The 16,569-nt window shown below is 46.1% G+C and overlaps 1 protein-coding gene across 7 annotated transcripts in view; it reads right to left on the bottom strand.

Moving 5' to 3' along the window:
* Positions 1 to 15,466, bottom strand: part of SEMA3F (semaphorin 3F) — a 130,355-nt gene extending 114,889 nt beyond the window's left edge. The window contains exons 1-2 of one of the 7 annotated variants that reach the window (XM_079964415.1): positions 14,820 to 15,466; positions 4,251 to 4,410 (exon numbers count right to left, since the gene is read on the bottom strand). In XM_079964415.1, coding sequence (XP_079820541.1) covers positions 4,251 to 4,362 — 112 coding nt within the window. In that variant the 5' untranslated portion in view covers positions 4,363 to 4,410; positions 14,820 to 15,466. Of the gene's footprint in view, positions 1 to 4,250; positions 4,411 to 12,277; positions 12,542 to 12,645; positions 12,671 to 13,581; positions 13,731 to 14,634; positions 14,738 to 14,819 lie in introns of those variants that run through there. The other 6 variants (XM_079964421.1, XM_079964417.1, XM_079964419.1 and 3 more) reach the window with 6 other exon arrangements.
* Between the last annotated feature and the right edge of the window lie 1,103 nt (positions 15,467 to 16,569).

The raw sequence follows: 16,569 nt of genomic DNA, 5'->3' as shown, positions 1-16,569 counted from the left end.
AGGAATTGCAGGTAGTCTTATCTGGAATTGTGGGAAGCAGTTACCTGCTTACTGAGAAAGATTTGATTTAATTTCCTTGGCTTTACGAATCAGGAAGCATTGTTTCCATGTTTATGTGCATGTTGTTGTTGTTTAGTCGTTTAGTCGTGTCCGACTCTTCGTGACCCCATGGACCAGAGAACGCCAGGCACTCCTGTCCTCCACTGCCCCCCGCAGCTTGGTCAGACTCATGCTGGTAACCTCGAAAACACTATAATCCAGGTAAATTCTTCCATCCCTTCACCATTCAATTCGTTTCCAAGCTGCCTTCCGTTTCATTGCCAAGTCCCATGATTCATTATTATTTCTGCTTTTGTCAAAGCTTCAGGACCCCAGAGTCAAGTGATATGGGGCTGGGCGGGGGGCGGGGGAGAAACCTTACTGGCAAAGGTAGAACTTTCCCAACTTTTTTTATTGTAGAGTAACAGGAAACCAAATCCTCTTATAAAAAGGCTCAAAGACATTATCAAAGTGACTCATTTGAAACCCCCACCCCCAATTTCTAAAATACAGAAATCTTTCAATAGGCCCAAAAGAGGAACTCAAATGAGTACTTATACCATTAAAACATAAAGGTGGGATAGATTATATTTCTGTCTACCGCTTGTTCTCTGTTCATATTCCAACGTTCTTGCTTGTAAAAGAGAAGGGCACTCAGGAGTGCAGTTCTAGCCAATCCAGAGCTCGAAGTAAAAAATGCATGGTGCTGGAGGAGAGGGGCTAAACCAGACTTGTTACTAAAAAAACTCAACATAGACAAATACTATGACCTTCCATGTTCTTGACAACCTTACATTTTTTCAGTCCCAGGCGGGCAGCAAAAGCAAAAAGAAGAGGTTTGTCAAGCCATAGGTAGGTCCCCACACATGGCCTGTGGCCTGTGTTCAGTTTGGTACATCACAGAAGTTGTGCAGAATCAGTACTGAATAATTAACTCCAACTGCTGCCACAACAACCCTTACTATAACAGGGGCAGAGCTGGGCTAGACTTCCCCCGACAGTTTACTGAATGTGGTTAAGAAACTTTACAGAATGAAGTACACCAAAATACAGAAGAGATAGGAAGAGGATATTATAATATCTATATGAGTCTCAAGTATCACATTGAGTCAACATAACTGATTTCGTACCTGAGGTCAAGCATATCTCAACCCAATGGCATATCAACTAGTCTAAATTGCCTCCAAAATCAATTAATCTATATGTTACAGCTAAAAAATAATTCAAAGGAACAGGAGTTAAAGAGGACAGGGTGTCACAAGATGATTCACCCCTGCATGACAAACTGCACCTACCAAAAGTTCTTCCATGAAACTATTAGAGCACACAGTTCTTCCTTTTAACTTTGACTACCCTTCATACAGTGAGTGCAGAACAAGTCGTTTGCATTCGTAATTTAGCACTGTAAATTCCTAAATAAATGCTTGCTTAGAAAAATAATAAGATCTGAACATCAATTTCAAGTGATCAGAGAGCCTCAAGTGTCCTATCAAGGTGTAATCCTAACAGCCACCCTGTAAAGATATATCAGTATCAGTACCCCCTATATTGCAGATATGAGTGGTACGGTTATTTCTGTTGATTTCTCTGCTAGAGAGAAGTATAAGACATGCAGGTGTAGTGTTCTAGACATACTTAGCAATCACTTTCATGAATTCCTGTGCTTGCAGGGCCAATGTGACTCTCAAACATCCTGCAGATTAGCTGCAGTTACAGCTCATAAAGGCCAGAGGATGTTTCCTATTGAATCTAATAGCACGTCTGTGCTCCTATCACCACTGTTACCAAATCTGTGCTCCCATCACCACTTTTACCAATCTCCTCCTGCCACTGCCAGTCCCCAAATCCTGCCAGTACAGTATGTGAATATAACAGAAGCCTACTTACAAAAACATTGAAAACACAAAAATAGTCATACGGTTGCAGGGTAAGTGTCCACCTATCACCTCATGACTCACATCAATAAATATTCAAAAGATGATGGCTCTTATAATGTGCAAACATATTAAGCACAAGGTTCAGACTTACTGGTGATGAGCTACTGTGGGCTCCACACAACCTGCAATAAATACTCAAAGCTAGACACAAATGATATTTTTGTCATTAAAATGACAATGTAATAAAACACATTTATTGACAGATCTTAAAAAGCAAACTTTTAAACATACACTATTCATCACATTCCCTGATCACCTCCCCTTGATCTGCAAATCTCTCACATTTTGTCATGTGCCCAACACATGCAATTTCATGCTGCAGAAATCTGAAGAGTAAAGAAGCAGCACAGTATGAAAATAGAGGCCTTCATGTCATATCCTAGCAAGAAGAACTTGCAATCTATAAATACACCAGCCCTGAGATACACATTGATTCATTTCCCCTGATTATGGAAAAGGAAGAAACATTTGCAGGAAATTTGTACCTAAGCTACAAGCTTCCTTTGCTTTTAGTGGATAGTTACCTATAGATGCTACCCTGACCAGAGTCATACTCTTTCATTTTTGAGGCAGCACTTTGTATTTTGCACACTGTATGAAATACAGTGCTGTATTCCCCTTGTTTATAATGCAATTTCATGCTACATGCAACTTGAAAGTACAATGAAAAGTTCAAGTATCTTAAGTCATGTGTAGTGTATTGTCTTTTATATCACATCACTATAATTAGCTGCAAGCACACAGGAAGTAGACACACTCACGCAAGGCGACAGTCATGTGCACACAGAATTTGCTTTGCCTATCTTTTAAGGTTTTTGTGAGTATGGTAAGTCGGAGAGCTTCTCCATTGACTTAAAACTAAAACATAACCCCCAGGTCTGGATCTTGATACTCTCCAAGACACATTCCAGATACAGAACTTTTAACAAAACATTAATTGCCAGAAACTGTGTGATGGTGACAAAAGGCATGGGGACAAGTCGGCGTTGCCAAGCCAAGTGTAGAAACAAAGGCAGCCAGCTATCTGAGACTTACAAGGTCTCCATCACATGCACCACCACATCTCCTTTCCCACCACTGGTCCTCCACCTCCTGCAGTACATAACATTCCCTGTCAACTCCCTCTTTCTTCTCTTCCCTTTAATGTGCTCTGCCTAATTTCCCCCTTACCAGTGCTATCCCCAGCAAGGTGAGCACTTCAGCCCTGCAACCAGCATCAATTCAGTGATACAGCACAGAGAGAACACTATTTTCTAACCACTTATATTTGAAAGACAGAATTCGAACAAAGCAGTAGCATAAACAGATTTGTCCCTACCCACCAGAGGTTAAACATAGGATGGGAGAGGAAGGTGGGAGAAGGAGGTGCCAATCCAGTTCTGCAAGATTTAAGCCACTCTCACGGACAACCATAATAGCAGCACACAGTTAGCTCACTTGGAAATTCTCAGCAAAAGAAAAATGCATTAAGTTAAAAAGTCATCATAAAGTAGTCTGAAAAAATCGCAGGATGAAAAGGTTTTACTACAAGTTGGCTCATGTGTTGCTCTTCATTGAGCATGCAAGGAGAAGCAGTAAGAGGACAAAAAGGCTAATGTAGATCAGATTCATAAGAGGCATCCTCCTCCCTGTGAGGTCAATTAATTAATTCAATGCAGTACCCTTCACAGGCGATCATTGCCGCATGCCAACTAGCCCTGAAGATTTACAGACAGTCATCCCAACACCTGTCTCCTCCTCGGCATGGAAGATCCACATGCAGCACTGCAGTCCCTTCCTAGGAAGCTCATATGTGACTTGCTGCCAACTTCTCAGCACACATAGCAGCTTGGGTTCACTGAGCTGTCAATCTGCTGTCTGTACTGCCAGCTATGGTGCTTGACTCTAAAAAAATCTAAGGAAACTCCACAAGCTGCAAGGCCAGTTATCTCCAGATGGAGAGAGACACTGAAGTGCAATGCACTACATGTGTGATTGACGTAGGCTGCTAGCCCAGGGGCTTCTCAGAACCTATTCCAGAAAAAAATGTTGCTCATTATCGTGGCTAGGATCCCAAGAAAATCTGCTGCTGGAAATAGCATTCTTGGAAAGATAGAGTGGCCACTCTAGCAAACCTGAAATTAAAACAGAACCTCCAGGTCTGGATCTTGGTGCCCTCAAGAGACACATTCTGGATGCAGAACTTTTATCAAGCCATTAATTGCCAGAAAACATAACACAAGGAAGACCACAACTATGCTATAACACTGATTTAACATAGTGTCTGTGCCTTACCTTTGAAAGTGAGCTGCACTCTTGGAGTAGCAAAGAGGTAATCCTTGGAGTAGGATGGCCACCAGCCTACAATTAGTAAGGTTGCCCAAAGCAAAAAGCCAACGAGGGGCATAGTGGGAAGAGGTGTGGATCCAAAATCCAGGAAGAATTCTTAGGGAATCTGTAAGAGATGGGAAAGTGAAGACAGAAACATTATTTCCCAGAACAGGTTATGAGACAGGAACTGAACTAAAATTCTCTGGTTAAAAGTCATTCTATTATTCTGCTCAACTCCACCCTTGGGAGGAGAAACTTGCAGGTTTAACAATTCACCAGTCTGTCCTTCAGAAGGCTAGCCCATTTCCCCAGTGCACAGTCTCTGTCAATCAACTTAATTGCAATTCTGAAATTAAGATTAGGTGAGAGAACATCTAATTTTGGAGTGGGGAGAAGAATACTGTTGCAGCAGTGAATACTGTAAGGCCCAATCAAAATGGGCTCATAATATATTGTGCCTCCCCCATACCCATTATATAGTGCAATATGGCTATACTAGAACCAAAACGCAAAACTATGGCTGTGATTACCTACGTCAAGTTATATTACTCACTGTGAGAGAAAATAGTGAGAGAATCAGCCCCGCCCTATGACTAAGAGCTAATCTTTGGGGGTTCCTGGAGCACACAGGAACCTGAGCTTCAACTTTCTTGTTCTGCATTCCTTTAACATTATGGTTTTAGCTGGCCTTATACACTCCCCTATATTGAGGATACTCTGGCACATGTCACACTTCAGAGCATCTTCTACATAATTATTTGGATTAACTTTGCCTCTGTGTGTGTTTTGTGAATTTTTCATTTTAGGTTTCACTGAGCCTCTGGCCCTGAACCATTCTTAGCCTTTGATAAATATTTTTTGTCTTCAAGGTAACAGATAAAGAAAGAAAACAACAACTGCAGCACATGCCGTAAAGAACTGATATATTTTTGGAATGGAAAATTCTCCCTTCCTCTTCTGCCCACCTCTTCTCTTGAATGAAGGGGGGGGGGGAATCCAGACACTGCTAGTGTCTGGTTCCCAGAGGCACTTGTTACAGCAACTTTCTGTATTTAAATGCATAGAGAATAATTAATTACATAACACAAAGAATCCATCAATAACATTATCAGTATTTATGATTTAAGTAAGATTAATGTAAGCTTTTTGGGTTAGTTGCGGTACTCTTACGCACACTTTGACCGTGTGTGCCTTTTCACTGACTGAACTCTTAACCAGGGTCACTGTCTTTACCACCAGAACATCAGCTTTTCACAGTGTGGCTGGAGCAGTCTCCAGAAAGAATGAATACCAGACCGTATGAGCCCAACTACAATTAACAAGCTCACATGCTGCTCTCATTTGGTAAAGTAAACAAGGTTTGATTGAGGGGCAGTAATCAAGTCGCCTCCTCTCAGGAATGAAAAGAGTCCTTATAGGCCTATCCTATGGCAGTCAGAGCCAGCAGCCCACCCACTGGGGGCTTCTCCACCCCCACAAGAGTGCCCCTTCCCTACAGAAAGAGAGGAGGATGGGGCTGCAGTCTTTATGATGTACTACCTCTGTACCCTCCTACTGAGCACAGAAATGCAGTGAACCAGGGGGGAAGAGGACTTGTATGGTGCATTCTCCACTTTCTAGTCAGGAGAAATCTGGACTTAATTATTTAAAACACACACACAAAGACAAAATGCATTTTTCTTAATAGTAGAATTTTTTTAAAAAAAGTTTGTGTGTACCACCAGCTGGGTTCCACTGGGCCTCTGAGCTGGAAAAGATTTGACAGACTTGCCTAAATAGAGTGCCAGGGGCCCCGTGAAACTGGCTAGCCAGAAATCAGATGGGACAGTGTGCATGTGAAATTTGCAATATTACCTTTATTCATCACAAAGTGTAAGTTACATACAGCTTTCTCCACTTCAGCTGACACCCCGCCCCAAAATACACATACCACTTTCTAATACACAATGCACCTTTGCTGAGTCCTTCTGCATATGAACCAAAGATAGCTTCCTGGCCCTCTGTTACTCTGGAGGAACTGTCTTTTATACCACTGGATAATGTCTATTCAGTCACACGATACAGCAACTGAACAATTTTGATTTGTCTGCTTTCTGCACTTTCAGTTGGTGTATGCTTACAAAAGCAGTTACTCTAGGGCATGGGTAGGTAAACTAAGGCCCGGGGGCTGGATCCGGTCCAAACGCCTTCTAAATCCGGCCTGCGGACGGTCCGGGAATTAGCGTGTTTTTACACAAGTAGAATGTGTCCTTTTATTTAAAATGCATCTCTGGGTTATTTGTGGGGCATAGGAATTTGTTTGTTGTTGTTTTTTCAAAATATAGTCCGGCCCCCCATAAGGTCTGAGGGACAGTGGACCGGCCCCCTGCTGAAAAAGTTTGCTGACCCCTGCTCTAGGACAACTGCAAACCATTCCTGCGCTGTTTTAGCATACTTAACTATATTCAGAGTAAATTAACACTTCACAAGAATTACTTCACTGTTCGTTACATCAGAGAAATGGACAAAACACATACAGAGCCCTAGATTGGCAATCAGAAGAACTGTTTCATCAGTGGAACTGCAGGCTTTTGGTGCAAACTACTTTCCCCAGAAGTCAATGTTAAAAGCTCTCATTAATTTTAATACAACGAGATATATATATATTTAATGTCACTGAGAGGCATCCAGCTGGAAGACTTGTTGTGTTGGGGAGCTGAATAAATATAGGGCAAATTGCAGGAGTTGGCAGTCTACAGAGATGGAACAGGTGGAAAAGGCTAACAAGCAGAATAGAACAACAGAAATACTGTAATATTGAGTGCAAAAGCTCCAACACACTATGCCATAGTGACTATGATGATAAGGTATAGTCCATGCTCTCTTGGTGGTGTACTGTAGTTGAAGGGCATCCCTACATGCACATTGGTTAGTACTCATGAATGAACCACTCAGAATGTGCTTCCAGTCGTTGCAACAAATATCTGTTGGCTCTACCATCTCTTTTGGGCAACTGCATAGTGTTATCACAGGCAAGAGTTCAAATGACTACTAGGCATGGTTATATTCTACCTCCAGTTCTGGAAGCAGTTTGTCTCTGATTACCAGCTACTGAGAATCTCAAATGGAGAGTTCCTTGTTGCATTCAAAAATAGATGGGCCTTTGATCTAATCCAGGGGGACTTTTCATATATTTTAAAATTTGGATTTTCTTCCCCTCCACCCAGACAGTAGGTAACATTTTGTTTTTCTGAGCAGCTGAACCTGTGAAGTTTGCAAGATCCCTTGGATTCAGTATGTGGCATTCAACCACAGCCCTTGGAGTGGGACTGGACCCCCCCACCCCCAAAAAATCCCTTTATTCTTGTTCAGTAAGAAGGAACCTGTGCTTTCCCAGCTCTTAAAATGCTCATTTGAATGGATCACAAGGATTTGAGTCCTTATTCCCTTACCACATCAGGAATATGATGGTAAGAGGCATGCATCAAAGGTCTCCTTCTCTTGTTCTGTTTCTATTGTACTAAGAGTACATATGGATGCAGTTATAAAGCATGCTAAAATTATTCAAACAATGTGTGTACATGTGAGCAGGCAAAACCCCTTTAAATATTTAGAGTTTCTCGCTTGCAATCAAGGTAACTGAAAACCTCAAACCTAATGTACTGCATACACATTATTAGCACTTCAGCCAGTTTCTTAAGAAATTCTTAAGAACAATTTGCAGTAAAATGTACATACACATACCACAACTAGGGAAAGGAAAACCGACCAAATGGCTCCCTATGGAAGCACTTCCCAGTGTGCTCCAAATTGATGAATGCTTGAGGTGGGGGGGGGGTCAGGGAAGGTGGGGGCATAATTGCTACCAACACTGCCCCCTCTGGTTCGCTGGTGAGATGCAGGGAAGTGGTAGTTAATGACAGAAACAAACTTCAGGGATTTCACAGGAAAATCCTTGGAATCAGTCAAACAAATCCAGACTGGCTCTATGGACGTTTAGGGTAATTGATGGGCCCCCAGGAGAACACAGCTTTCTTCGGCTGTGGGCAATGCACCACAATTGCAGGAGTTAAAATTTCCCCAAGGGCAATATATCATAGCAATTTCCTTTGCACTAGGTAAATATTTGTATTATTTGCCTGTCTTTCCACACGCATTCACACTTCCCCTTTCGGAGATTCTTCACTCAGCGCACACATCAGTTCTTTTTGGAACCAGAATATCTAAAATCCAAATTACCCTGTGAAATAAAAGCTACAATCAGCTGCATTTAAATCAAACCCCCGCTGGCCTTGGGAAATAGTTCTGGCAAATACCAATATTGCATTTGGATGGTGCTGTGCGTGCCATTGAGAGTGAGTGAGATGGCAAACAAAGGAAAAGAGCAGAGAAGGGGGGAGGGAGTGGGAGAATGTAAGAAAAAGAAAGCAGAAAGGAGAAACAGAAAGCTGGGAGAGAAAATCAAAGCGATCAGGAAAATACTGTACTGTTCTTGAGAAGTGTTTCCTGGCTCTAAAGTGTCAGTCTGTCTCCTGATGGAATGTGTCACTGTGCGGACTTTAGGGAAAAGATAGTGTGTCATGCTTGGAGACCAGCGGTCCTTTTGCATATGAAGCTCAGCCACTTTTCAGTCGCCATAAATAAACAAGAGATTATTCCAGCCACTTCTGAGCCGAGATCATAATGGAAGGAAAGGAAGATTGGGGACCCCTTCTGCTGGATCCTAGAGGGGTCTCCGATCAGTTTCAGTTTATAAATGTCAGTGCATGCGTCTGAGCCTCCTGAGAAAGGAGCTTAAAGAACAGGAAATGTTTGGAGAAAGGCAGAAAGAAGAAGAAAAAATCAGGAATACAACAGAAATTATTAATAACTCTATGACTAATGTGTGCATGCACACAACTGGACAATGATGCCAGCAAAAGCTTCCATATCTGCTTGTCAGGGCACAGGGCTAATAACTTTACCAAACTACACTAAGCTGCGACTCTCTGATCCCCTCTGTGGCACCATAGCCCAATTTCTGTGTCTCCCTGGACCAGGCATAGGCAAACTCACCCCTCCAGATGTTTTTGGAACTACAACTCCCATCATCCCTGACCACTGGTTTGGTTAGCTAGGGATGATGGGGGTTGTAGTCCCAAAACATCTGGAGGGCCGAGTTTGCCTATGCCTGCCCTGGACTATATGGAGACAGGCAGAATCCTCTTGGAATGTTTTATTCCTTCTAGCCCATTGTTGGGTTGGTATTCACAAGGAGCAGCAATCTAAGTACTTCCTCTTTTTCATGTTCACTTTCCCTTACCAAATTCATGTATAATTATGAGAATTGTAACAATTGTAGTAAACACAAAAGAGGGTCTATTAGACACCTATTCTTAAATTGCTGATTATAAAGCATGCAGACTTGTTTCATACTGAATCAGTCAATCAGTCCATTTAACCCAGTATTCTCTATTCTGACTGACAGCAGCTCTCCAAGTTCTCAGAAGGGGTCTTTCCCAGCCTTGTTAATTGAGATCATTTTAAGTCAGGGATGAGGAACCTGTGGCCCTTTAGTTGTTGTTGGATTCCAATTCCCATTAGCCCCAGCCAACATGACTGGTCACAGGCTCACAACATCTGAAGGGCTGAAGGTTTCCTATCCCTGCTTTAACTGGGGAACCAGACATATTTGCCTACCATGAGTTTATTAAGAATGGGGATATGCTGCTGGATTACCGTAAATTGAGGACTAGTTAGGAGTGGAAAAGGGAGCAAATTTCTCTTTCTTGTCTCTTTTTGCCTACATTAACGGTATTTTTCTCACCCAATGTTAAATTATTTTCAACTGTACAAGGAAATAGTAAAAATGTGAGAATAGTCCACTAGTTTAAAGTCAGACACACATTCCTACCTGCTTACATATGCATGTAGTACTTTCTTACATTGCCAAGCTCATCATGAATAAAGTAGCAGAAATGTGTTCTATGGCCTTTTAGGAGCAAGGCCACCTAGGTAATACATGTTTTTAGTTTTGTTTTTAAGAGACTAATAAAAAGGGATTCACAATTAATAGGGGTTAAAATACCTGCTGATATATCTGGCTATATAAAAATCAAAATCTTATAAACTAGTTTGTGAATCTTATAGTATATAACTGTACCTGTACTGCTCTACAAAAAGACCTCCCACACACACTTTGAAATGCAGGACAAAATAATATCAAATTGCATGATTACAGCCATATGATTAACAGTATTCTGAGGGACCCTCACGTCTCAAAGTTACTGGTCAGCAAGATACCCTTGGCTGATCTGCAAATTTGACAACACAATGCCATCTGTACATCTCTATTCCTGAAGACACGTGTAATTAAAAAAGCTAGACATACTGCAAAAATCAATTCTATAAGTTTAGTACCTTCTCCAACTGCAAATCCTTTCATAGACAAAATAGCACCACCTACCACAAGAGGGAGGTAGCAGCAGACTCAGGGGAACCTCAATGTTTGCAGAAGTACAAAAACCCTTTGGGGAGGAAAAATCATAAAGGGGTAACTCAAAACAGTCTAGTGAGGACTGAGCATGCTGAATGACCACAAAATGTTGAACGAATATTGAAGGGGGAGGGAAGAGAGACAAGCAAGGTGGACAGAGTATCCTGGAATGTAAGACTGGCTGAAAAGGAGCACTCCACACTGCAACACTTTGATGCAAACTCCACTTCTCAGTATAACTCAGTATATTTTCTCTGACATAATTCAAATGCTTTTAGAATGTACACATAAAAAACAATAGCATTATAGGATGGCCTATCATTTAGTGTTTGTTTCCTAAGTTATGTACTGGGAAGCGAAGTACACTCCATGACCATCTTGGCTTGTAGCTGTTTCTGGTCCTTGCATCTTCTATCTGACTAAACTTTCCTTGGAGACTGATTTATTCAAATGGCTGGCCCTCTAAGTGTTGTATCACAATAAGTTCCACAGGTTAACTGTACATTGTGCAGAAAAGTACTTCCTTTAAGTTCACATTCTGACACGTGACACTAAAAAAATTGCTCAAGCATTTCTTTCCTTATTTTTGCCAGATGTGAATGTTGTTAACATAGGCTCTACTGCGTGAGAGAAATTGACAGTATAGTCAAACTGATGCAGGTTTTACATTTGCATTATAATAGAGCAATTTAAGAGTGCACCAATTTAAGCCTCCCAAGTGAAAATACCCTGAATGTTGTTTGTGCAAGACAGAAAGCACAAGAGAACCAATTTTTCTTCAATTGCATGTTATCGCTTTTGTAGGTTTTGAATTGCAGATCCAAGGAAATGCAAAATACACACACTTAACAACAACCCTTGCCCTCCACTTAAGTCTTATTTGTCCTCCACCCAAAGCACAGCGAGAAGTGAGGCTGCTCAAGACAAGGGCAGAGCCAGAAAGCAGACACCTGCCTGGTTTCTTAAGTTTCCTTATTTGATTAGAGCTATACTGTTTAATTGATTTGATTGGCTGGATCAACCAATTTTTTAATATATATATATATATATAAACCTTTTGACTAAAAAGGTACCCTTGGTTATCCGGCAACAGACTGCTATGTATTGCTTTTCGTGACACCTGGCAAACACCATCTTTGAAAGAGATCCACTCTTCTCACATGCAGGAGAGGGTGCCTCTTTCGTGATAGTGCCTCCTAGGGCATATTCACCAGCTAAACACAAAGAACATAAGCTGCCCTTTTTTTCTTTTTTCTTCAGAGCTGTTTTTCACCATATGCAAATTATGCCCATTTAATCAATTCACCAATCAACAGATAGCCTAAAAACTACTAAGCTGGGTGGGCAGTCCCGCTTTCCACAAGTAAAGCTTCAGAAAGCAACTCTGCTCTAGTCGGTCCTGAAAGGTGGATATATAAAGCCTACGCTTGCCCAGAATGCCCTTTCGCAGTACAAAAGCCGCCACACCACCCCCACCCGCACACATCTTCCACACGAGCTACTATCGCGTGCCAAGCACGAGAGGCCCGAGACTCACTCGCGACTTGTGAAAAGCGCTCCTCTTCTCGCACTTGCTGGCCCGGCGAAGGCGCGGGCGCTTGAAGCCGCGGGAAGTCATCGCCCCCCCCCCCCCCAAAAAAAATGAAGAGCGGAGCGTGTGTACCTTGGCTCCCTAGGAACGCGAGGGCCTCGAGCTCATTAATTAATTTCCCGCCAGTTGCGCGCTTTACGGGGGCACAAGAAGAAGCCGAGCGACGCTGAGGCGGACGCGAGGCTGGCAGAAGAGAGGGCCGAGCGAGTGAGCGAGGGAAGGAAGGAAGGAAGGAAGGAGGGGCAGGCCGGCCGGCCGGCCCACCAAACAACCTCGACGGCGGCCGCCTTCCAGTCTTCGCCCAGCGTTTTTACCTCAGGGAGAGTTGGCAGGAGCGGCGCGAGGCTCAGGGCCACGCCTACCGCCCTCCTAGCGGAGCTTCTGGTGCACCGGGAGGAGAGAAAAAGAAACCACCACGCGGCGGGAGGGGAGAGGGAGAAATAAAGGCGGGCCCGGGAGCGGAGCGCGCGCCTGAGCTTTCACCTCAGCAGTCCGTGCTGGGACGAGGGAGCGAGAGACCTTGGCGCGCAGACCGCTGGCGCGGCTGAGGAGCCGACTTTTCCTCTCCCAGTCTGGAGCCAAGAAAAACGTTTCCTCCCTCAAGTTTATGCCCTGCTAACCTCTCCAGCCCTGTGGTACACTAAGCAAAACAAAAGACTTTTAACCGCATGTTCACACGCGAGGCTGAAATCGGTCTGGGTCAGCATAAAAAGCCTCGCCCCGGCCCCAGCGCACAGCCTTCGTTTCTCACCTGCTGTTTCTGTCCCACACGAACAATATTCCCACGGAGCACACAAATAAAAATCAGTGGGTTGGGCTGGGGGGGGGGGCTCAATGGCGCGCTTATGCAGCCCGACCCTGCGGGGTTACTCTTAAGTAAAACCTGGGCGGGGGGGTGTTCCGCGTGTGTCTTACTCCCAGGTAACTGTGCGCATCTCACGTGAAAACCACCCAAGGCTCGCCTCCCTTCCTTTGTACCCATCCCACAGGCGCCGGCCGGACGACTGTGCTGGAGCGCCGCGTTAATCCTGCCCTGGGACAACAACGAAGGCAGTGGCAACTTTGAGCACGCCTAGGGATCCGGCCCCCGGCGGAGGCGGTGGACCCAGAATTAACGCTCGATTCACTAACCACCACCACAATTTCAACCAGTTTTGTAACATTTTTATAGCAAAACGGCTGAACTTTGAAGCTTAAGATCCAGCCGGCTGGCTTGCACGCAAGTCGTTTTTAAACACGCGCAAACATACCAAGCAGGCTTCAAGCGCTTTGTGGAAGGCAAAGAGAGGGGTCCCGTGAAGACCGTAGGCTCCCATATCTGCTCTGGAGGAGGTTGGCGTCGCTTCTTCTCCAGGCGTCTCCCTGTACTTGCTCTCGGCTCCGGGCCTTTAAACCTGCCCGGCTCCCGACCCGTCCTCGAGGGCTGCCAGGCCGAGAGCCGACGCGAAGGCAGCAGAAGCGCCCTCTGGAAAGAGACTCGCGCCTGCTTTGGCGAGTCGCGAAGTCGGGAGCACCTTGGACACCTCGCTCTCCGCAGACAACAGGGTTGTTATAAAGGGGGCTTTTGTGCAGAAGCTCTAACCAGACCCGGGCATTTCTCCCTGGCGAAAGATAATTTCACCCGCATAAAAGCGGGCAGGGTTTTACATTTTTTCCCTCCCTGCCCCCACCAACTCCCACTTTTCCGGATTACTGCTCAACTTTTCCATCACAGTGATGGAAAAAAAGGATTGGACCGGCCGTCCGCTGTCACTTTCCGGATGCAGCGAGTGTGAAGGAGCCGCTGAAAGTTTGCTGCTTCCAACAGCTCCCCACCTCCGTCAGCTTTGATCATTAGCCTCCGCCCCCCCCCCCTTCTAACTGTACACACAATATCACCCCCTTCTACGCTCCATAGGTGCCAACTCCCTGGGGCCCTGAGCACCCATAAAATTCCCCACGAAGGGGCCTGGCACCCACAAATTTTGCATGCTGCATAGCACCCACGGCCCCAGGCACCCACGGTCGTGGGACCAAGTTGGCACTCCTGCAACGCTCCCATCAACAGGGAGGAAGCAGAGCAGCGCAGCAACGGCTCGGAAAGTGGAACCTGCGCCCGCCGCCCCGTAGGGCAAACCGACCTTCTCTCCACCCGTCCATCTCGGCTCAATCCCTTCCATAGACGGGACACCTTTGCTAGAGCAGAGACCCAGAAGAGGTTGGCAGCTCTATTGACAGAACCGAACTCACTCTCTCCATTAATTCGGAGGCGCGTGGACAAACGGAGAGGGGGGAATGAACTCGCGTTGCGCACACGGACGTACCTTTCTGGATGGAGGCAGAGCAGTTTAGATGGTTCCCCAGAAAGGTCACGTCGCTGCTCGCCAGTAGGACCCGAGGACTTGCTCCCAGATCCAGAGTAAAAAAAAAAAAAAAGGTGGGGAGGTGGGGTGGGGAATGGGAAGGAGCGAAAACCCTATCTATTGACACCGAAGAGGCATTTTCTCACCAGCTGTCCTGGTAGCGGCGTCCCACCGCCATCCCTCTCTCTCTTTCTTTGGTCAAAGTAAGCGGGCGGCCGCCGCCGCTCCTCCAATGTGGTCGGCAGCACCTTCCGGAATCCTGGACTTGGAATTCAGGACTCGAGTGGATCTCTCCGCCAATCCATAGAGACGCTCGACCCACACCGGTTTCCAGAGGCAGCAGGCAAGCCGGATGGGACTCCCTTCGCACCCGCGGAGCGCAGCGGGCTCGACTTTTCGCGGCGCCTCTCGCCGCTTGTTCCGAGCGTAAATGCGCGGCTGTGCGCCCGCCCGCCCCGCGTCCGCACTCACTCGGTCCTTAAGTTCTCATTGCAGGCCCGGAGAGCAGGAGGCAGGAGGAGGAGGGAAGAAAGAAAAAGAAATAATAATAATGAAAGTGGCCTCCTGCCCGCCCGCTTGGCAAAAAGAAAATAAAGAAAATAAACCACTACCCTCCCCCTCCACACACACACACACACACACGCTCGAAATCCGCTCCTCTCACATTGAGCACCCAGATCCTATTCAGTCAATTGGCTTCTACCGCCTTTCATTTGCATAGCCCCGCCTCTCCGTCCCCACCTCCCCGGGCAGGGAAGCGGGGGCCGGACCCGCCGCCGTTCTCTCCTCCCCAGCGCCACCTCTTTTTCCACCTGTGCTGCCCCGCCCCTCCCTCTCTCCTCAACGCCCCCCCCCCCCAGCCTCGCCTCCCCGCTCGGCTGGGCTTGGCAAGGCAGAGGCGGGCGAGGGAGCGAGCGAGCGAGCCGCGGGATTCCTGCGCTCTCTCCGGGTATCAGGCGAGTCCGGCTCGAGCGACTGTTGACTTTCTCTCCTCCCTCCGGCTAAGGCTGAGTTTCAGCAAGTCCCCCCGCGGCTTCCCTATTCCATCAACAGAAAGAGAATTGGGGGGTGGGTGGGGGTGGAGAGCCTTATCCGAAACAAGACTGATCACGCACCCCCCCCCCAATTTCGTGTATACATACACCTCTTGCCACCTAACTCTGTGCTTTTGTGGACGGGGATTCCCCTCTCGCCCCCTCCCCACACTTAAAAAAACCCAGAGAGAGGCAGACGAAACAGGCGCGCGGGGGGGGGAGGAATGGGAAAGACAAATAAATAAATAAACCGACTCCTTTGTCTCTCTCTCTCTCTCTCTGGCTGAGCTATTCGGTGGATTGCAAGGGAGTGTCTCGCATCCCGGGGGTGGAGGGCTGATGGGGGCGAGAGACAGAAGGGTGGGGTGGTGGGGGGTTAGAGTGAGAGAAGGAGAGGGAAAAGATAGAAAAAAGCAAGAGAAGAAAGAAGATCGTGGGGAGAGGTGGAGAGGGGCCTTGCTTTGTAATGTTGCAAAATCCAACCAGACAGATCCTGCAACAAATATCCTGCAACAAAGAAAACTCGGGCGTAACTGACAGCGGGAGAGAGTGTTATCTCTCTCCCCCACCCCGCCCCACGACTTCCCATCCCAGCGCCTTAGTCGTTTCAGCAGCTTAGGCAAACCAGGTTAACCCTTTGGTGGATGGGGTTAGGCGGAAGACCTACCTCTTAGGTCTGTGGGTGGAGGGAAGTATTGGGGTCGCGGGGCAGCGGGGCTGAGAGGTTAAGATGCAGAAAGTGGAGAAATGCTGCAGAGGGATCCCATTTCAAGCAGCGACCCCCTAACACGCTGTTCTGCATCAGACGGAAGTGGGAGCAGGTTCAAGCCTAGATCCTCAGTTAAGGTTTGCTCCACCTTTG

Source organism: Podarcis cretensis (assembly GCF_951804945.1).
Source record: "Podarcis cretensis genome assembly, chromosome: 2".
Taxonomy (NCBI): Eukaryota; Metazoa; Chordata; class Lepidosauria; order Squamata; family Lacertidae; genus Podarcis; species Podarcis cretensis.
Note: the sequence above shows the minus strand (reverse complement) of the source record. Positions and strands in the feature narration are given on the sequence as shown.